The 22,348-nt window shown below is 39.4% G+C and overlaps 1 protein-coding gene across 4 annotated transcripts in view; it reads left to right on the top strand.

Moving 5' to 3' along the window:
- GRK3 (G protein-coupled receptor kinase 3) overlaps nucleotides 1-22,348 on the top strand; it is a 551,671-nt gene that overhangs the window by 345,969 nt on the left and 183,354 nt on the right. For all 4 annotated transcript variants that reach the window (XM_029620117.1, XM_029620115.1, XM_029620116.1 and 1 more), the window contains exon 3: nucleotides 12,615-12,688. In XM_029620117.1, coding sequence (XP_029475977.1) covers nucleotides 12,615-12,688 — 74 coding nt within the window. The remainder of the gene's footprint in view (nucleotides 1-12,614; nucleotides 12,689-22,348) is intronic.

The following is a 22,348-nucleotide window of genomic DNA, read 5'->3' as shown; positions in this document are numbered from 1 at the left end:
AGGCGACATATCACGTGGTCGGATTCCAGGCCAGGGGTCAAGGCAGGCAGCTTATCATGTTTCCAGGCAAGGGGTTGAGGCAGGAGGTGTATCTCATGGTCAGTGTCCAGTCTAGGATCAAGCCAAGGACGTCTAATGAAGCAAGGAGGAAGGCAAGGAACTCAGGAGGGCAGGAACAAGCAACTCACAGCTTACAGAGTAAGGAGACCTGTTGCTAAGGCAAAGGCTGGGAGCAGGGTCCAGCCTTGTATAGCCCCGAAGGGCTAACGTCATCCGGGAGGGCCAACGGCATTTTCCCACCATGAGCTCTTTAATGTCGGCAGGAAGCACGCACACATGCCTAGGGGGTAGTCCAGTGCAGCAGGAAGTTCATGGCGTCCCGGCCACAGAGGAGAACACCGGCAGATGGCTCAGAGTAGCGTGAGGAGGAACTTGCATCGTTAGCGGCTCCCTGCTGCTGCCAGGGAACCCAGGCTTGCCTCCGTTGTGGAGGGAAGTGAAGCCGGTTGTGGGGCTCCATGGTTGGTGAGCTTAACAGGTGATAGAGAGAGACCATAGTAGCTCATTAAAGGATAACTTTCAAAGGTATCTAGCTAGGTAAATAGGTATTTACCTGGGTGGGTTATTCTGTTTGAAAATTGTTGTCCTCAGATTGTGTTCACCATGTACATACTTTTTGCTGCATTAAAAAGGAGCATTCCCAGAGGCAAGTTTAGGTCACGGGAGTAAAGTGTGCACATGGACCTGAATTTTCAGATCCATGTATATACTTTTCTTCCCATTCCTCCGCCCACAGAAAAAGGACCCACATAAGCAAATTTTCAAAGAAAAACTATGCGGGTAGTTAGTTTCCCTTTGACAGCTGAGTATAAGGTCTGTGGGTACAAAAGTCCCCATAGGCTCTGCATCTAGGTGGGCTACTGAAAATGACCTCTTAAAGGTGAATTTTAAAAGCCCTACGAGCACCAAAACTGGGAAAGGCTAGCACAAGTTGGGCCGGCATGCACTGAGTGGATTTTATAAGGCCCTCAAGGACATACATATCTCTCACTATGCATACAAGTAAAAAGTTTCCGAAAAGCTGCGGAGCATGGGCGTGGTCTGTGTAGGGTGTGGGTGTTGTCAGAGCCTGGCCAAGAAATATGCACGTAAATACTCAAACGGCCTTCTGCGCACCGGGGTCCCCTGTCATGTAAATTTACTTCTGCTCTGGATGGCGTGTAAATAGTAAAACAAAAAAATCAAGGCTAATCAGTGGGGTTTTAAAAGATCGGGGCTACCAGGGGGAAGGGAGGCTATTAAACTAGGGGATTTGGAAGTCCTATCCCTTAATTGAGTAAACAAATGACTACTATGAACACTGGGTACCACAGGGTTCTGCTTTATCAGCAGTTCTGTTTAATATATATTTGGCTCCGATCCCCAAACTGCTTGTAAGCATCTGTGATGATTACAAAATTATTCTGATGATTTACAATTTTTCATTTGCTTACATGCTACTTGGAATGAGTCCATGGTACATCTGCATGTTTGCTTATCTTCTATCAGACAATGGTTACAACATAACAAGCTGTCCTTGAATATGTCCAAAACAGAAGTTTTGATAATTAAACCATAACATTCTTCTAAACCTTATCCCCCCATATCCATTGGAAATTCATCATTCAGTATTTCAGACTCCATTAAAAGTCTAGGAATATGGATTGGTTCCCATCTTTCTTTCAAATCTCAGATCAAATCTGTGGTCAAATCTGTTTTTTTCATGCTTCGAGTTGTTGCTTGTTCAAAACATTTATTATTTGGTTATGATTTTCGAACAATTGTACAAGCAGTTATCTTACCTGTTATAGACTACTGCAACAGTCTTTACCTTGGTCTAGCACACACTACCTTACATCCTTTACAATTATTGGTAAATGCAGCCGCTTGTTTAATCTCAGATACTAAATGTCACCAACGTATAACTCTTGCGCTTGTAAGTTTAAAATGGCTTCCAATTGAGCAACAAATTGCCTACAAAGTGGGCATGATTATATCTAAACCGCTAAATTCAGATACATGTTCTTGGGCTAATGCTTTGTTGAAAGTGAACCATTTGTCTCATCTATTGCGCTCATCCCAGCGAAGGTTGCTCGACATACCGTCTATTAGATCTGCTCGCTTGTTATCTATAAGAGAGTTGGTATTTTCTGTGGCAGCGCCTTCTCTATGGAACTCTCTGCTTGTCAACCTAAGGCTAAATCTCTGCAGTAAATCATTTAGAACAGCATTTACAGCAGGCTTTCAGGTATTAATGACCAACTCATTATATTTCCATCTTAATGCCAGAAGTTGTAGCATGTCTCTAGACTAGAGTGTGTATTTATGTATATGGTTTGTTTATTTTAGTTAATTATGTTTTTGTATTATTGTATTTTATGTATGTTTTATTGCACATTGCCTTGGCTGTTAGTGTGAAGAGAATAATAAATTTTATTAAGTGAAAAAATGGGAATGAACTGGGAAAAGTAGCTATGGCATCAGTGTGCGTTCCTTGTAAAATTCCCCCATTTATGCAGTAGACACGGGATTTGCACACACATGCACGTGTTCCGTTAAAATTGTGCGCACATACACATGCGTCCAGCCTATTTTATAACATGAGCACATATATGGTTGGACTTCTGCCGTCATCTCCCATGCTATTATGGCATTATATGAAAAATTAGAATTTGCTTGTATATCTTTCTCGTCTGTATTTTGTGAATTTGAATTGATGGGTTGGTTAAGATTTTCTTTCTAGTGGTTGTCATTAGAAAATACAATGTACGGAGGGCCATCCTGTTAGCAAACTAGCAGATCATGTCACTGTTTTGTGTCAGTGTAATAGTCCATCTTATGATATTGCCAAACACTATGGCAAGAATCAGAGGATGAGTTCTCTTCATCTACTGGTTTTCTGTGCATTTATCACTTTTGCAGCATGTACCATTTTGGAATCCTGGAACAACGGTATTTTCACTTAAGCAAAAACAAATTTGTATTAATTCCCAGTGCAATAGTTTAAACATTTAATGCAATATTTTCTACATATAATTTACTTATATTTTCTTTGTTACAGATGTGAATTGAAATTGTGACACAGGCACAGCAGTCTATCCATTATTAAGTGTGATTCCTTTTGCCCTTTCATCACTCAGCCCCATAAGTAGATTTAAGAGTTAATCAATCAGCTTGCACAGTAGGTCCTAAGTGGTTAAATTGATTTTATTATATCATTTATTCTGCTTTAGCTTTTTTTTGTAAGATAGAATCCATTTAAGGTTTGTTTTCCAATGAGACATCATTTACTGATAAGAGGATGATCCGTAGATTAAAATTAGGTGCTTGAGAAAAGAGCCTTCTCTTTCAGCTGGGAAGTCATTCATTTTATGTTCATTTTTGCAGGTTAAGATGTTCAATTGCAATATAATTAACATGCAGAAGAAACAATTACAGTGTGCAGTAGTGTCTGGATAGGTTAGTAGGCTGCAATTCATTTGACTTTTGGTACTTGGGAATGGTCTGCAAATAAATTTCATCCTAGAATAGTCGTGTTATTATGGTGCTTGATAAGTGATTTAACGTGGACTTTACAGTCACTGCAGTATAATATAAAGTACCAGAATGATTTTTCAGAAGCAGACATTAGGAGAAATATTACACGAGAATCTTATATCCTGAAAGAACCATCCTAAGTAGTGATACATTTCTACTGTGCAGCAACTGAATATGTAAAAAAAAAAATAAAATGTTACTTCAGACTAGTAAACAGCAGGTATGGCCTGAAAGTCACAGCAACCTTACCCAGAACATCCAGAGAATTAATTTTTAAAGTATGTTTAGATCTGAGGATTCTCTTTTAGACTACTTGCTCCCTGTATGATTTATTGAAGTCAGGTTGGCCTGACATAAGCTTGTGACCCTTCTGAATTTAATATACTGGAAGCCAAAGGTTTATAACGCATGTGTGTGTGTGTGTGCGTGTGTGCGCGTGTGTGTGTCTCATGGAGAGGAGAGGGGGGGGGGGGATGGTCAGCAAGAAAGTACTTAATGTGATGGAGGAGGAGGAAAACTATAGGGGGCGCCCACCTGATATGATGCACTGGTAATTAGGAGCTATAGGGACAATCAGGTTACCTGCCGTGGTTTACTGCTAATTAGAAACCTGTGGGATAAAGTAATTACCTGTTCTGATTATCATCTTAAATGTGCATAATTTGTGGTGAGATGTGGGGAAAAATCAGCTGTTAATAGGTAGGAAATTACTGGGTTTTGCCAGCTTTGGGAACTTAGCTTGTTCAAACCTCCTCCTTCCTTTGTTCTAGAATTAGGGTTTCATTTATGTAAATTTTCTGATGAAAGGAAAAATAGCAATAACCTCTTGGAAATCAGCTGTTACCATGGCAACAAACAGGACTTTTTTTAACGTGATAATATGTCAGAAGTGTATTGTATAAGTAGCCAATTTGTCATCTGAAAGTGTTTTTGCAAGGTACTTCTTGATGGAAGTTTCTCTGCCAGAATAGCATGTTTGTTCTGTGTTTTGATTAGGTAAATCAAATATAATAGTGCAGACCCTGATCAATGGTCTTTCATACTGCTGAAAGATTTTTAAAGTTTTAAATAATGAATATGAGGGTAGACAGACAAATATCTGCCATTTAAACAAGGCTCAGTAGGCAGGACTCCGTTTTAGCTGTCAGATTTGCAGGAATTTCAAATTATCTTTCCATGTTAACTTTTAAATTGCTAGCAACCAAGGAATATTTTGTTATTTGAAAAGCTTGTTGCTGTCTCTGATAGAGACAGCATTAGCACCATACTGATCAACCCTAAGAGAGAAAAATGTGTCTGTGGCTCCGTTTTAGCTCAGCCGGATTAGTTGTTCAGGCCCTTTACTGGCACCTGTCGGCCTACCTAAGAAAACTTGCATTTATGGTCATTTAATGTATTTTATTAACAGTTTCTTATATACCGCCCAACTCAGATACCAGACCTGCCCGGGGCAGTGGACTGCATTGTGGTCTTTGGTCCTGAAAGCTCTCACTGTTTTGGGGACTCACTAATTAAACAGAGTATCTTTTCCTCTCACATGTCGCTGCCTTTTGTGCTTGGAACAGAGGCCGAATTGCACTGCTAATTTAAACATAAGGGATGTCTGCTGTTGGTAAACTGCTATTGTGGTACCAGGTTTTCTTTATTGATTTTTACTTTTCTCTGAATGCATGCATTTTATTTTAAAACTACTGCAAAACTTCTCAGTTTTGCTTCCCTACCAGAAAGTATGTAGAAGTGCAGATTGGAGATTCCTATGAAAAGGTTTTCACAGAAACTCAAAACGTTTTCTGTATTTACTTTTGAATTTTTTTAATGTTTATTTTCTGAATGTTTTTTTCTTCCGGGTTCCACTTGTTTCTGAGAATTTCATTCTCCTTATAAATTTCAGCCTGCCTGTCTGAAGCATCGCTGTGCTTCACATTTCCTCTTTTCTAGTTAGCCATTGAAAGCTCATATTCTGTAATGCTGGAAACATGGTACAATTAAATATAAGGGGGAACACTAATTAGAGCAGATCCTCCCGAGTTTATTTTAAAAATTATTTTTGATGCAAGATAATTGAAAATGAAAATCACTTTTGGATTACTTTGGCAGAAGATGACAGTAAAACACACTTGAATTAATCTAAATTTGAGTCATTATATAGAACAGCTACTTTATTTAATTCTGGCACAGATTATTTAGCGGGTTCATTTTATCTTTTAAGACAATTCTAGAGAAAGATCTAAAAATCTAGCACAGTGGTTCTCACATCCTGTCCTCAAAACCCTTCAAATAGTTTCTTTTTTTCAGGGTAAGCGAAATATGCATATTATCTCCTTTCTTAGACCCTGATTATTCCATGTGGATATGTTGAAAACTAGACCTGTCTGGGGAGTGTTGAAGAGTGGATTTCAGAAATATAAGGAGATCCCACGTGGGACCTGCATTATATAAGAATATCTGGTTTGGATATCTTACATTTGATTATCAGACTTAACCAATAATCTTGTGATATGAATTCATTAGGGAGAAGATACAGACACTTTTATGAGGTAATCAATTAATTTATTAGCATAAGTGAAACGAGTAATATGATACAATTATTCTTTCTTTGGCTTTGTTACAATTTTATCTTAATTTTACAGTGCACACACTGTAATGTAAGATCAGTTTATGTGCTATCTTTAACTTTAACTTGCACATAAGAATTATGCAATTGCCAGAACAGATTAGCTCAGCTGTAAGGTAACTTAAGCCACTGCCTCCCCCCCCCCCCCCCCCCACCTTTCTAATATTGCACAAGTCCAGGAGTCACTCTTTCAATAGGATGCTGTCTCCACCAAGGAATTAATCCACACAAAATCCCTTTTAGTGGGCGACAGATAAAACCTAAAAGTTCTTGGAGGAGAAGTCCATTAACAGCTATTAATCAAGTTTACTTAGGGAATAGCCACTGCTATTAATTGCATCAGTAGCATGGGATCCTCTTAGTGTTTAATTAATTGCCAGGTTCTTGTGGCCTGGTTTTGGCCTCTGTTGGAAACAGGATGCTGGGCTTGATGGACCCTTGGTCTGACCCAACATGGCAATTTCTTATGTTCTTATGTTCTTAAGTCTCAGATGTCTCTGTGAGATATGACAGCAGAAAGGGGTAAAAATCACTAATTGGCCAAAGTCCTTCAATGGGAAATATTTGGCAAACAGTTGCATTCAAGCTAATGAGCAACTGTGCTGAATAAGAACTCGGTCTTAGCTAACAAGTCACTGTTATAGTGACCTGCAGTAAGTGCTATTAACAAAGCTGTCTTGGCAGAGCTTGGGGAATCTGGGGAAAAAGACATTATCGAAGGCTTTTTCAGAACTTTTCCAGAATACTGTCCATCTGGGATAATGTCAGACATCTCCCCATCTGGCTAACTTACAGGCCGATACAGTACAGTGCTGTAATAATCAACCATGTTCTAACCTCGTTAAGCAACCTATCCTGTAAATACTGATACGTTCCTTGTACCTTTCTCAGCTGCTGTCTTTCCTCCTTTACCTCTCTCCCCCCCCTCTTTTCGCTCCTGCTCCACTCCCCCACTCCCTGTTTTTTGTAATTTCCTCCTTTCTCAAGTTTATTGTAAACCGGCGTGATGTGCTTGCACGAACACCGGTATATTAAAAGCTGTTAAATAAATAAAATAAATAAAATAAATAAAAAATAAAGTGTGTGTCTATTTTGCTGCTCTTATCTGTGTTGTTGAATCTTGTAACTTATCCTTTTATGTTTTCTATTGCTGATTGATTGCTGGTATCCCAGAAGAATAAAAGTTTTCGATAATTTAAAAGTATGTATTATGTACAAAGCAAGTCTCAGCATGAGAAAGTTTGCTAAGATTCTTTGTGACAGTCCTGCAGGCCCTATGAGTTAAGCTCAGAGCTATAGACGATCTGCTTTCAATGGCTAACTAGTAAATGGGAAGTACAGAGATGCTGCAGAGAGGTAGGCTGAAAATTAGAAATGAGCATGGCATTCCTGATGGAAGATCCTGCTTGTACTTTCACTTTTAATTGTTGACCATTGATACAGTATAATAAATTGTTTTCAAAGTACTATGTCCTAAACTGATATCTTTGGTTCATGGTCTCTCAAATTTTGAATTTATTTTCTGTGTGCTAGAAACATTTTTATAAGCTATAAGCAAAAATCAACTTGCTGCCATTTGATTGTGCATATAATCCCAATTAGGGAATACAAAATGAAAGGGATCTGATGCTGGGTTTTTGTGGTCCTGGCGCTAGCTCTGCGGGTTTAAAAAAATAGTTGGACAGGTTATCACTAACTCGACTGATGATACCTAAGGTAAATGGAGGTTTGGGATTTCCTAATTTCAAGTACTGTAATTTAGGGGGTCATTTATCAAACTGCTATATGGTCTTTAACGCATGTGAAAACGCCATAACGCATAGTGTGATGCAAATTAGAAAAAGAGGAGGGGTTTGAGGTCAAGTGGGCAAGCTTCATAATTTATGAAGCCATATCGCATGGCTTTAATGCGCATTTTAACTACAACTTTTTCATTTGTGTAAAGCCATGCGATGTTTTTGCAAATGCCATTTTTAGTAGTTTTAAGCTCCTGGAGGGCCAGCCTAGCTATCAGGGCCCTTCTACAACCATGGGGGGGGGAGTGAGAGAGACTAGCCATAATGCCCTCATACTAGGTAGGTATGTATACCTCTATATGAGGCCCGCCTAGTCACTCGAGTTGAGGTTTAGGTATTAGTGTAGGGGTTAGGGGCCACTTTGACAAAGCTTGATGTTAAGCTAGGTTGAGAGAACATTGCACAAATCTCATCTTTGTGTGAGTTTCCTCACTCTGAAGGTCATCAAATCTTCAGAAGAGCGCACTGTTCTGTTCGTACGTCTCACTTTGAATGTCAGTGGCCCCTAACCCCTACACTAATACCTAAACCTCACCTCGAGTGACTAGGTGGGCCTCATATAGAGGTATAAATACCTACCTAGTATGAGGGCATTATGGCTTCTCTTTCTCTCTCCCTCTCCATGTGCAGGTTGGCTCTCCAGCAGCTTAAAATGCCCCCCCCCCCAGTAGGTGTACGTAGGAAATACAACTATTCTGGCACTTACCACAAACTGTGAACAGGTTATCACAGTTTGCCCTAATACCTATGCAAAGCGCTAAGATAGTGCACTTTGCAATAACCAGCTATTACCATAAAACACACCCCTTTTCCTATCGCATGCGATATTTAGTGCATTTTGATAAATCCAGGCCTTAGCTAGTAATATGTGTGTTTTAGGAGATTTGCTATTGGATAACAGTGATTACCTTGCCTTGTAAGTGGAAGGTCAAGGTTGTTGTCCTCTTGAGTTTAAATTGTTATTACATTAAAAGAGGAAAGAGTTCCCTTTTAACCACAGGCGTTGGAGACTCCGAGGATGGTATAGATGGCGTGGACTTCTTGGGGCCGAAGAGTTTCTCTATTTTGATGAGATGAGCATGATAGCCCTTGGGGGGGTCATCTGATCGCACAGCTGAAACCCTCAGACATCATGCAGTGCCCTCAGGCAGAGGATACAAACCTCATGCAGGTCTATTGTGGACATGGTCCGTGGGCACTGGGAGCATCAATGAAAAATGGACGCTATGAAAATGAGTGGTCAATGGCCGGCGGTCAAAGAAGAGAGCCCTGCCAGGAATTGAACGGGAAAAAGAGGAAATAGTAAGAGTAACCTGCCATGTTGAGGAGACACTGAGCAGAAAAAGGGGGACACGACGTGGAACGGGAGTAAAAATGCTTTAAAGCACGAAAAAAGAGCATAAACTAGAAGAGCTCCAAAACCACTAGGCAACTAATACCGAGGGAAAATAGAGACTGAAGGGGGATCTCGCGTGGATAATGGCTTGCTGGGCATGCTCAGTGTGCTAGTCAAAGCTTCTAGAAACTTTGACAAAGGTTTTCCATGCTGGCCTCCATCTGATCATGTCACCTATCTGTAAGGATTACCATCCTGCTTGTCCTAGGAGAAATGAACTTTACCCATGTAAATGGGCTTTCAAAAATTGCTGCAATATATTCCATTGAATTATCCGTAGGATATTTACGTGTAAGGGCACTTTATACATGTAAACTGATTTTTAAAATTGAAACAATAGCATTTTACTTTTAAATGCATAACTCCTTTTAAAATGATCCTTTTTATATACTTCCAAAGAATGAATGGCTAGTGAGAATCACAGGCTTAGGTTGATTTTACAGGGAGGTGCCATTAACTGTAGAGCTCTCTTCCTATGGTTTTATAACAGCTTCTAAAAGGGAGAGGAATAGTGCTGTAATTATTATATTACATACGAGTGAACTGTTGGGAATTATATTTAAGCAAACTGTATCACAAAGAGATACAGATCTCGCATACAGAAAAGAAGAAAGCCCTGATTAATTGAAGGTAGAGGAGGTGCTACAGGCAAAAAATTACACTATGATGATAACTTTAAAACTTGTGCGAGTGTGCCCATAAATGCAGCTATATGGATGCGCACATGCATGCACATATATTTTATATCGTATGTGCAAATACATGCATGCTATATAAAATATGTGTACATATACCCAACCATATGTTCGAGTATCAAAAAATACACAGCATGGATTTTAAACATAGCCACATACGTTTCGACTTATCTGGATGTGGTGACTTAGCCGGATAAGTAGAGCATTTTAAGACTTATCCAGATAATTGGTGCACATCTGCAATGCATGCATATTTATGCTCCAAATTTTAATCATTTACATGAGGAAATATAACTCAAATATTTCTTAGTACTTGGTGTTTACGTGTGTAAATTATCACATTTTATAATGTGTGTGTGAAGGAAATTACCAGTTAAACCAATTGATCCACCAGTTTACCCAGTCTATCTGTAGGAAATCAAGATTCTCCTGGTTCTTCAGCCGGCATTCCCCCCCAAATTACCCTGACCCCTTGCCCAGTCAATATTTGTTTATTAAGAATTATATTCTGACTTACACCTGGTAATTAGCAGGGTGTGAATATGCGCAGGCAACATACTGGCCCCACCTCGGAATGCTTCTTTTTTATATGAGCTAACTTATTTGCGCACCATTACTTGCACGTGCATGTTTGAGGTTTATAAAATAGCAATTGTGCGAATATGCGCTATTTGGTAGTAACTTTTACAGAGGCACAGGCGCATATGTGCGTGCATTCGTCAGTCTGCACCCAGGGACGTGACTATTTTATAACATACGTGCATATATGTGTGCATGTTATAAAATAGCCTGGACACGCAGACATGTGCGCGCAAGTGTAAATGGACGCGTGCAAATGTCACCTCTACCACGTATGTGGAGGAATTTTATAAAGGATGCGCACTGATGATATATGCCATTTTCCCAGTTCATTCGCTTTAGGAGTAGAACTTGCAAACCCCTCCTAATTGAATAGCCTCCCTTTCCCCCTGTTAGCCCCAACCTTTAAAACCCCGCTGACTAGCCTCGATTGTTTTATTATTTGCATGCATTCATAGCATTAGTTATGCGGCAGGGGACCCTGGTGCATACCTGTGCATGTAAATATTTACGAGCACATCTCTTGGCCATCCCCCAACGTGCCCACTCCCCACTCAGACCATACCCACTCCCCGCCTCCTTTTGCAAACTTTTTCCTTGTGCGTACAGTGGGAGGGTATGCAAGTCCTTGGGCGGCTTTTACAATCTGCTTGGCGTGCGCCAGCCCAACTTGTGTGCGCATCTCCCAGTTTTGGCACGCACCGAGCTTTTAAAATCTACCTGCTTGTGCACATATGTGCTCGTTTTTACACATGCATCTCTTTTAAAATTCATTATGATTCTAAAACTGTGCAAAAAATCTGAATAACGGTTAAAGGACCAGGTTTACAAGTTTCAGCAAAAATAGGGCAAAGACGTGCATTTGCTTGTGTAGTTTTGAAACAGCTCATCTTTAGCCCAAAGATTTAATTCCCTGACAGTTTTAGAAATGAAAAATAAAAAAAATAACAGAAAAGAATGCAAGCAAATAGCTCAGCATAAAACACAGGAAAACCTTTGGTTCTTAAACTTCGCATATGCTCCATGACACTTTCTGCAAGTGTTTTTGCTGGTGCATTGTCTTTTTTTCTTCCTGGAACTGCGGGAAATTAAGCTTCTTGGACAAAAGATGCACCATTTCAAAGGAGTGCGAGCAGACCGACTTGAAGGCTTTTTGCATTCTGGGGTTTGTTATTTTGCTTTGGTCCTCCTTTTGCCCAAACAAGTGAAGTTATGCTACACTGGACCTGAGTGCGCACCGGGCATGTAGGCACTAACGCACACATCTCTTGACCCTGCCCCGGAAGGCCCAGGCCCCGCCCACACTCTGCTCACACTACAGTACACCCCTTTTTTCTCCAATGCGAATGTGCGCACATCCCCCCATTTTATAAAATCGGGTGAAGACGCGCACGTGCTAGATGCGCACCTATCTCCGGATTTTGGCACACGCGCCTCTTTTAAAATTCACCTCTAAGGTTGCACACAATGGCTTCACAGAGATTAATTTAGGTCTCGCTAGTGCTTCTCAATTTCCTCATTGTGTGCAAATGACTACCTAAAATTAGGAATTAGAAAATAAAGGGATTTATTTCATTTAGAGGAATAAATCTTCACATATTCTTTGTGCTGATTGGAACACGATATAAGCAGATGCTATGGATATTGTTTGCTTTATTGATGTTTATTATTTCTTCTCTCTCTCTCTCTCTCTCTCTCTCTCTCTATATATATATATATATATAAAGCATTTATTAGCTGCTTATAGCAGAACAAACTGTGCTAAGCGGTATATTATGTTGTGATTGCATTTTATTGCAACCCACTTTGAGATGAAAGGGAAAAAGCAGATTATTGAAACACGTAAATAGAGCTAAATGGTGAAAAATTGTGCAATATCTGAGAGCTGATTATATGTTCTAAGTAAACAGTCTCATCACCTTTCTCTCTGTATCTTTTTTTTTTTTTTTTAATTTTAGGTTTTCTGCTATTTAAAGATTTTTGTATGAATGAAATTGATGAAGGTGTACCGCAACTTAAGTTTTATGAAGAGGTAAGTGGTTTAAGAATATATTATTAGTATTGCATGCAAATACATTTTATAAAACTATAAAGATCAAATAATAGTAGGATATACACCTTGGGCCAGATTTTAAAACTTATGCGTGGGCGTAGATTTGTGCGCGCAATCCGGCGCGCACAAATCTACGCCTGATTTTATAACATGCGTGCACAGCCATGCGCATGTTATAAAATCCAGGGTCGGCGCACGCAAGGTGCACAAATGTGCACCTTGCGTGTGCCGAGCCCAAGGGGAGCCCCAATGGCTTTCTCTCCAAGGCCGCTCCGAAATCAGAGCGGCCTTGGAGGGAACTTTTTTTCACCTCACCTCCCACCCCACAGCCCTACCTAAATCCCCACTACCTTATTTCGGCTAGTTACACATGCCCGAGGCAGGCGTAACTTGCGCGCGCCAGCCGGCTGCCAGCGCATGGACCTCCTGCACGGCCGCTGTGCTGGACCTGCCCCGGACCGCTGTCACGGGGCGGGTCACATACGCGTGTCCCGGGGCTTGCACGCGCCGCTGAGCCTATGCAAAATAGGCTCGGCGCGCGCAGGGGTAGGTTTTCGGGGGTTATGTGCGTAACCCTTTGAAAATCTGCCCCCTTATGTGACTTGCAATGATTCATATCAACGTGGAATAAACCAGGGGATTCTTGTTTCAAAAAAATGCACAGCGAAAAAGTGCAGAATGCTAAATATACAAAGAAAAGTAATAGTTTCAAAAGTGCACAAAAACATAGGCCATACCACTCATCTAAATCTGTTGTGGGCTTTTGAAAGTCCTCCCCAGTGGACTTTTCCCTGTCTGTGATGTAATGCAGAGAAATTTCCTAAATATCAAGTAAAGGACCAAAATAAAAGATGTTATTTGAGTGCTGTAAAATCATGATTTTGGTTTGCACATGGAAAAATAAGTCAGCAATATTGAAATTAATTTGTAAATTTAAAACCATTATTTTTTTTAATGCTGCACATTGTTTTTTTCTTATTTCCTTGGTTAATAATTTGTTTCTGTTCCCCAAGTTGCTTTCTCCACTTGACTCACCTTTCAAGTAGAACTTCTTAAAAAAATGTATCCCTAGTGCCACTAGTCCATTACCTTTTAATTAATTTTCTGTTCTTCGTTGAGCTAATTTATGCATTAAAGCATAAAAACCTAGTAAAGCCCACCCCAGCTTACATTATTTATAGCATCCTGTGTTGCATTTTGACGGCCCAGGTGTAGTCATCTGTTGTTCGCCTAAAAATATGGATAACTTTCGTAAACGTTTTCTACCGCTAAGGAAGTTGGCAATATGATCCCCAAGCTGACACTCAAGTCTGATGAAGAGCATGACATTTGTAGGAGAACAACTAGAATTTATAGAATGTAAGTATAAATAGGGCTGGCTTTTGGAGTGTGTGACCTGTGCAGCTGCACAGGGCGCCAGGCTCAAGGGGGCATCAATGCCTCATGCCTTCCGCCACCTTCCATGTAATGTATACAAGCAGGAGACTCGGGAGCACCGTGCAGGAGGAAGGAAGCTTCCATCTCGGCCCTTCAGGGAGGTAAGAAAAGGCAGGAGATATTGCTGGTCAGGAAGGGGATGGGGGAGGATATTGTGCTCAGTGAGCAAGTGGAAAAAAGTTTAGAGCAAGGACCAGGGGATATTGGGTCTAGGCAGAGGGAGGGGGGAAGAGTGTGTGTGGAGGAGACATGGGCATACATACTGTGCTGGAGTTATTACCACTGCCAAAGGATGAAATGGGGGGGGGGGGGGGGAGAGTCAATTTCAGTGTTTGCACAGGGCACCAGTTATCCTAGAGCCAGTCCTAGCTATAAAGTGCTGTGCGGGGATACTTATGCCAAAGAGCACCATTTATACAAGCGTGTGCAGGTGATGCGACTGGGAGGATTCCATTCTTATTCTTAGACTTGGTAACGCATCAGCCCTGGTTTCTGAATGTTAATGGGAGCTTGCAACATTTTCTGAATAGTAAATGAGCTAAAGATAGCAGCTGCTGCCGCCATTTTTCTTGTTTTTATGATTTTTTTTTTAACCCTGCTATTTGCTCTTCTGATAAAATGAAGAAACCACTTCCCTGTCTTTATCCATCTCATGGCTGACACCATATATGACAGCTTGATAATCACCGAAATCTGCCATATTCTTTTAGATATGGTTTTTTCGTGCTAGATATTTATTTTATTGATTAATTTTTCTAAAATTTAGATTTAGCTCATGCCTTTTCATTGGTAGTGCAAGGCATGATACATTCAGGTAGAATATTCCCAGAGGAATTACAATCGAAGGGCTTGATTTACTAAGGCTTTTCTCTCATTCTCTTATCTATGGGAAAGAAGCTTAGTTAATGAGGCCCTGAGTTTGTACCTGAGACAGTAAAGACTGAAGTCACTTGCCCAAAGTTTCAAGGAGCATCCGCAGGATTTGAATTATGGCTTCCCTGGTTCTCAATGTGCAGCACTGATCACTAGGCTATTCCTCATTCTCAGGATTTCAACTTGCAACCCTGCAATTTAGCTGCTTCACCACTCAAGAAAAGGAGCAAGTTCCCTAATATATGTCTCCAGTAGAACCTAACTGTGATATTTTAGAAGTAATCACGGTCCTGTATATTTGGACATATTATCTAAGTACTGATATTTGAAAGCATCTTGATAGAAGCTGTCACCATCAGTGATGTAGCCAGAATTGATTTTTTGGGTGGGCACAAGGTTAACATGGGTGGGCTGTAGGCATGCAGGTCTGAGACCTACTAGTTGTTTTCTTATTGATAAATAATGCCATATACTGCACCCTAGAATGGCTTTCTAAGTAATTTGCAACAGCCAATGTGTATCATGCGTGAAACTTTAAAACATTTTACCTCAATTATTTCAAGCACTTACCAGCATTAAAAATTCCTTATTAATCAGAATTTATTTTATATTTATTGCAGTTTATAAATGCACAAGTATAGAAAACAATCAGATCCAATCGTAATAAAACAAAAATATATTCTTTCATGAACCATCTTTGCAGAAAACCAGAAATCTTCATGAATACAATAAAATATAATTAATCATCAGAACAGGTGCAGCGCAGAGCTAAGACAATTCACATTACAACTAATATGAAAAAAAATCTCAAATTCTGGTGTTACCTCAGCAAAAAATAACCTTCCACTGCTATTTTGTGAAGTAACACAAACTCTTGCAAAGAAAGAGGCATCTAGAACCTTGCCATACAGTCACAGCACTGACTCTCAGGATTCAAATAGCAGCAACCTTATGAAAAAGCAATGCAAATACTACACAGGCCCTAGAACATTAATACATCACCTACGGGAATAAAAGAACAAGCTGGACTACTACTACAGAGAAACTACACACTAGCAGAAATACTGCACTTCAGTCACACACACAGGCAAAACAGAAACCGACCCTTACCTAATATAGAAATAAGAGACTACAAATTAGAAACAGAAACATGCAGATAAAACCAAAATAGAAAGCCTGAGAAACTAAAGTCTCTGAACAGTGGAATACTGAAGAAAGAGCAAAATACAAAAATATAAGAAATGCACATTCCCAAAGATGGCATATCTAACATCTCAAAATATATATATTTATTTACCTTTGTTGCCTGATCTTTGTATTTTCCTAATCAGTTGGCCTGGTCTCTTTTTCCTATTTTTTCCCTTGTCGCTCATTTCCTAATTCCTTTTCAGTGTCTCTTCTACTACTGTGTTCTTCCCTTCCACACACACACACACACACACACACACACACACATACACATATAAACGCTTTCTCTCACAGACTCCATCACACACTCAAGCTCTCATTCTCAAATGCTCTCCCCCCACACACACAAGCTCACATTCTCTGCAGACACACATACAAGCTCTCACTTTCTCACCCCTCTCCAGGCTTACATTCTTATGCACACACAGACGCACATCCAGGCACCCATTCTCACCCACAAACCGATGCTCCTATTCTTACCCACACATACACATATTCAAGCTCCCATTTTCACCCACATATACACACATTCAAGCACCCATTCTCACCCCCACACACAAACCCAGACTCCCATTACATAATAACATAAGAACATGCCATACTGGGTCAGACCAAGGGTGCATCAAGCCCAGCATCTTGTTTCCAACAGTGGCCAATCCAGGCCATAGGAACCTGGCAAGTACCCAAAAACTAAGTATATTCCATGTTATTGTTTCTCGTAAGTGCAGTGGCTATTTTCTAAGTCAATTTAATTAAGAGCAGGTAATGGACTTCTCCTCCAAGAACTTATCCAATTCTTTTTTTAAACACAGCTACACTCACTGCACTGCCCATAAATTCCAGAGTTTAATTGTGCATTGAGTGAAAAATAACTTTCTCCGATTCGTTTTAAATGTGCCACATGCTAGCTTCATGGAGTGCCCCCTAGTCTTTCTATTATCTGAAAAAGTAAATAACGGATTCACATCTACCTGTTCTAGACCACTCATGATTTTTAAACACCTCTATCATATCCCCCCTCAGCCGTCTCTTCTCCAAGCTGAAAAGTCCTAACCTCTTTAGTCTTTCCTCATAGGGGAGCTGTTCCATTCCCCTTATCATTTTGGTCACCCTTCTCTGCACCTTCTCCATCGCAACTATTTCTTTTTTGAGATGCGGCGACCAGAATTGTACACAGTATTCAAGGTGCGGTCTCACCATGGAGTGATACAGAGGCATTATGAAATTTTCCGTTTATTCACCATTCCCTTTCTAATAATTCACAACATTCTGTTTGCTTTTTTGACTGCCGCAGCACACTGAACCGACGATTTTAATGTGTTATCCACTATGATGCCTAGATCTCTTTCTTGGGTGGTAGCACCTAATATGGAACCTAACATTGTGTAACTAACTATAGCATGGGTTATTTTTCCCTATATGCATCACCTTGCACTTATCCATTTAGCCATTTCGATGCCCAATTTTCCAGTCTCACAAGGTCTTCCTGCAATTTATCACAATCTGCTTGATATTTAACTACTCTGAACAATTTTGTATCATCTGCAAATTTGATTACCTCACTCGTCCTATTTCTTTCCAGATCATTTATAAATATATTGAAAAGTAAGGGTCCCAATACAGATCCCTGAGGCTCTCCACAGCCCACTCCCTTCCACTGAAAAAATTGTCCATTTAATCCTACTCTCTTTTAGCCAGTTTGTAATCCACCAAAGGACATTGCCTCCTATCCCATGACTTTTTACTTTTCCTAGAAGCCTCTCATGAGGAACTTTGTCAAACGCCTTCTGAAAATCCCAGTACACTACACCTACCGGTTCACCTTTATCCACGTGTTTATTAACTCCTTCAAAAAAGTGAAGCAGATTTGTGAGGCGAGACTTGCCTTGGGTAAAGCCATGCTGATTTTGTTCCATTAAACCAAGTCTTTCTATATGTTCTGTGATTTTGAGATTTAGAACACTTTCCACTATTTTTCCTGGCACTGAAGTCAGGCTAACCAGTCTGTAGTTTCCCGGATCGCCCCTGGAGCCCTTTTTAAATATTGGGGGTTACATTAGCTATCCTCTAGTCTTCAGGTACAATGGATGATTTTAATGATAGGTTACACATTTTTACTAATAGGTCTGAAATTTCATTTTTGAGTTCCTTCAGAACTCTGGGGTGTATACCATCCGGTCCAGGTGATTTACTACTCTTCAGTTTGTCAATCAGGCCTACCACATCTTCTAGGTTCACCGTGATTTGGTTCAATCCATCTGAATCATTACCCATGAAAACCTTCTCCGGTATGGGTACCTCCCCAGCATCCTCTTCAGTAAACACCGAAGCAAAGAAATCATTTAATCTTTCTGCGATGGCCTTATCTTCTCTAAGTGCCCCTTTAACCCCTCGATCATCTAACGGTCCAACTGACTCCCTCACAGGCTTTCTGCTTCGGATATATTTAAAAAAGATTTTTCTGTGAGTTTTTGCCTCTATGGCCAACTTCTTTTCAAATTCTCTCTTAGCCTTTCTTATCAATGTCTTACATTTAACTTGCCAATGTTTATACATTATCCTATTTTCTTCTTGGATCTTTCTTCCAATTTTTGAATGAAGATCTTTTGGCTAAAATAGCTTCTTTCACCTCCCCTTTTAACCATGCCTGTAATCGTTTTGCCTTCTTTCCGTCTTTCTTAATGTGTGGAATACATCTGCTTCTAGGATGGTATTTTTTAACAATGACCACACCTCTTGCACACTTTTTACCTTTGTAACTGCTCCTTTCAGGTTTTTTTTCTAACTATTTTTCTCATTTTATCAAAGTTTCCCTTTTGAAAGTTTAGTACGAGAGCTGTGGATTTGCTTACTGTCCTCCTTCCAGTCATTAATTCAAATTTGATCATATTATGATCACTAGTGCCAAGCGGCACCGTTACCTTTCTCACCAAATCCTGTGCTCCACTGAGAATTAGATCTAAAATTGCTCCCTCTCTTGTCTGTTCCTGAACCAATTGCTCCTTAAAAATGTCATTTATTCCATCCAGGAACTTTGTATCTCTAACATGTACCGATGATACATTTACCCAGTCAATATTGGGGTAATTGAAATCTACTATACAGAAACAGTTAATAGAAAACGTGCAACGAACCACACTTATCTCACAAAACACGTTGCAAACAAATTTGAAATTTCGTGTGCTTAAGAATTTATCTCACGGTGTGGACCATCATACCACCCTTGGTTAGTTTAGGCAGTAAGCCCCACTTTCAACCATAACGGGTCATGTTTAATCATCGGTCCTGAATAGTCTTTAAATTTTCTTTCTTCTTTATTAAATTCACTTTTTTTATCGTTTTTTGTTCATTTATAGTAAAATATTTTTAACGGAGTAAAGAGTGGACTTGCCTTATTTGTGCGGAGCGCCTCCACGCTTCCAGGATAGTGCCTTCACTCACTTGTGCAGAGCGCCACCGCGCTTCTAAGACTTTATCTTCAATGCTGCCGTGCTTAGTGCTTAAAAGGCAACAAATTCCGATCGAGGGTGCTCGTATGACGTAGGACTATAGGAGCTCTAAGTCATACGAGCACCCTCGATCGGAATTTGTTGCCTTTTAAGCACTAAGCACGGCAGCATTGAAGATAAAGTCTTAGAAGCGCGGTGGCGCTCTGCACAAGTGAGTGAAGGCACTATCCTGGAAGCGTGGAGGCGCTCCGCACAAATAATGCAAGTCCACTCTTTACTCCGTTAAAAATATTTTACTATAAATGAACAAAAAACGATAAAAAAAGTGAATTTAATAAAGAAGAAAGAAAATTTAAAGACTATTCAGGACCGATGATTAAACATGACCCGTTATGGTTGAAAGTGGGGCTTACTGCCTAAACTAACCAAGGGTGGTATGATGGTCCACACCGTGAGATAAATTCTTAAGCACACGAAATTTCAAATTTGTTTGCAACGTGTTTTGTGAGGTAATTGAAATCTCCCATTATTACCGCACTACCAATTTGGTTAGCTTCCCTAATTTCTCTTAGCATTTCATTGTCCGTCTCACTATCTTGATCAGGTGGACGGTAGTATACGCCTATCACTATAGTCTTCCCCGACACATAAGGGATTTCTACCCATAAAGATTAAATTGTGGATTTAGTCTCATGCAGAATGTTTATCCTGTTGGACTCTATGCCATCCCGGACATAAAGCGCCACACCTTTTCCCGAGTGCTCCTTTCTGTCATTGCGATATAATTTTACCCCGGTATAGCACTGTCCCATTGGTTATCCTCTTTCCACCATGTCTCTGAGATGCCAATTAAGTCTATGTCATCATTCACTGCTATACATTCTAATTCTCCCATCTTACTTCTTAGACTCCTGGCATTAGCATACAAACATTTCAAAGTTTGTTTTTTGTTTGTATTTTCATTCTGCTTTTTAATTGATAGGGATAAGTTAGAATTTTTTTAGCTCTGGTGAGTTTTTAGTTACAGGCACTTGGACTACTTTTCTTATTAAGATTTAAGGTATTATTATTTATATACCATTGTCTCGGCATAGCCTTCACAGTGGTTTACATATCAATGATTATACAGCGAAGAAAATACAATAAATTATTAAAATAGAAGATAAAACAGCAAAATTAAAAGATAAGAAATAACTAAAACCTATTAGGTGTTAAAAGTGTATAATAGATAGCCATAAATATTAAACCAATAAAAATACTAAAAACATAACTGTACGTTCCTAGCAGTAGTTATGGTTAAAATAAAGCCTCCTGTAGGTATTAAACGCATGTCTGTTTCTCATTTTCAATATAGGTCGCATTAAACAACCATGTTTTTAGTTCTGCTTTAAATTTACTTTTTTCTTGCTGCATCCTTAATTGAACTGGAAGTGTGTTCCACAGTTTTGATCCTGCAATTGATAGCACTCTCTCTCTAACTTGACTGAGATGTACTGATTTGATTGTCAGAACTGATAGAAGTCCTTTATTGGCCGATCTCGTCCCTCTGTGGAACATGCAGTCTCAATGCTGTATTCAACCATTCTGTCCTTTCTCCGTAAATTAAATTGTGTATTATACAAGCTGCTTTGTAACGTATTCTGGAACTTATTGGGAGCCAATGTAATTCAATGTTGGAGTAATGTGGTCGAACCTCTTTCTTCCTGTCAGTATTCGAGCTGCTGTGTTCTGAAATACCTGCAAAGGTCTAATGGTTGATTGAGGTAAGCCAAGCAGCAGGGCATTACAGTAATCCAGATTTGCGAACGATAAAGCTTGAAGAACAGATCTAAAATCAGAAGGTTCCAATAATGGTTTCAATCTTCTTAACATCAATAATTTAAAATAACCGTCTCTTAACTTAATCGCAATATGATTTTTCATGTTCAGCTCGGAGTCTATTATCACTCCAAGATCTCTGGCAAATAGAGTAGGGATTAAATTAGTGTTCTCAAACTTAAATGCTGGAATATTTGATTGTGAGGACTTTCTTTCTAAGAGTATTATTTCAGTTTTTTCAGTATTCAGAATTAGTTTCATTTGTGACAATAGTTTTTTTATGGCCTTCAAGTAAATAGTTATTAATTTGTAAGTAAAATCAGTATCATTCTCTATAGGAACTAAAAACTGAATATCATCTGCATAAACATAAAATTTCAAACCCAATCCTGTGAGAAGATGACAGATCGGTAGCAAATAAATATTAAAAAGAGTTGCTGAGATCATTGATCCTTGAGGTACACCTGTTTGAAGTGGAATTTTTGTAGATACAGAGTTTTTTATTTTAACCTGAAAGGTACGATTATTAAGAAATGAGGTAAACCATTTCAATACGATATCTGAAATTCCTATTTCTTGTAAACGGGTAATTAAAATATCATGTTGGATGGTATCAAAAGCTGTGGACAAATCTAAAAAAATTAAAAAATATTTTTTACCTGTATCAAAGCCTCTTAAAACTGTATCAGCCAATGATAGTAAATGAGTTTCAGTATTAAAATTTTTTCTAAAACCAAATTGATTAGAGAATAAAATATCATTAGACTCTAAAAAATAATCAAGTTGACTTTGAGCCACTTTTTCTAAAATTTTGGCAATAAAAGATAAATTAGAAATAGGTCTAAAATTGGAACCTCACTGTTGGGATGCCCTA

This window comes from Rhinatrema bivittatum, chromosome 11 (assembly GCF_901001135.1).
Source record: "Rhinatrema bivittatum chromosome 11, aRhiBiv1.1, whole genome shotgun sequence".
In the NCBI taxonomy this organism is placed as follows: Eukaryota; Metazoa; Chordata; class Amphibia; order Gymnophiona; family Rhinatrematidae; genus Rhinatrema; species Rhinatrema bivittatum.
This window is presented reverse-complemented; position numbering and strand designations above follow the sequence as displayed.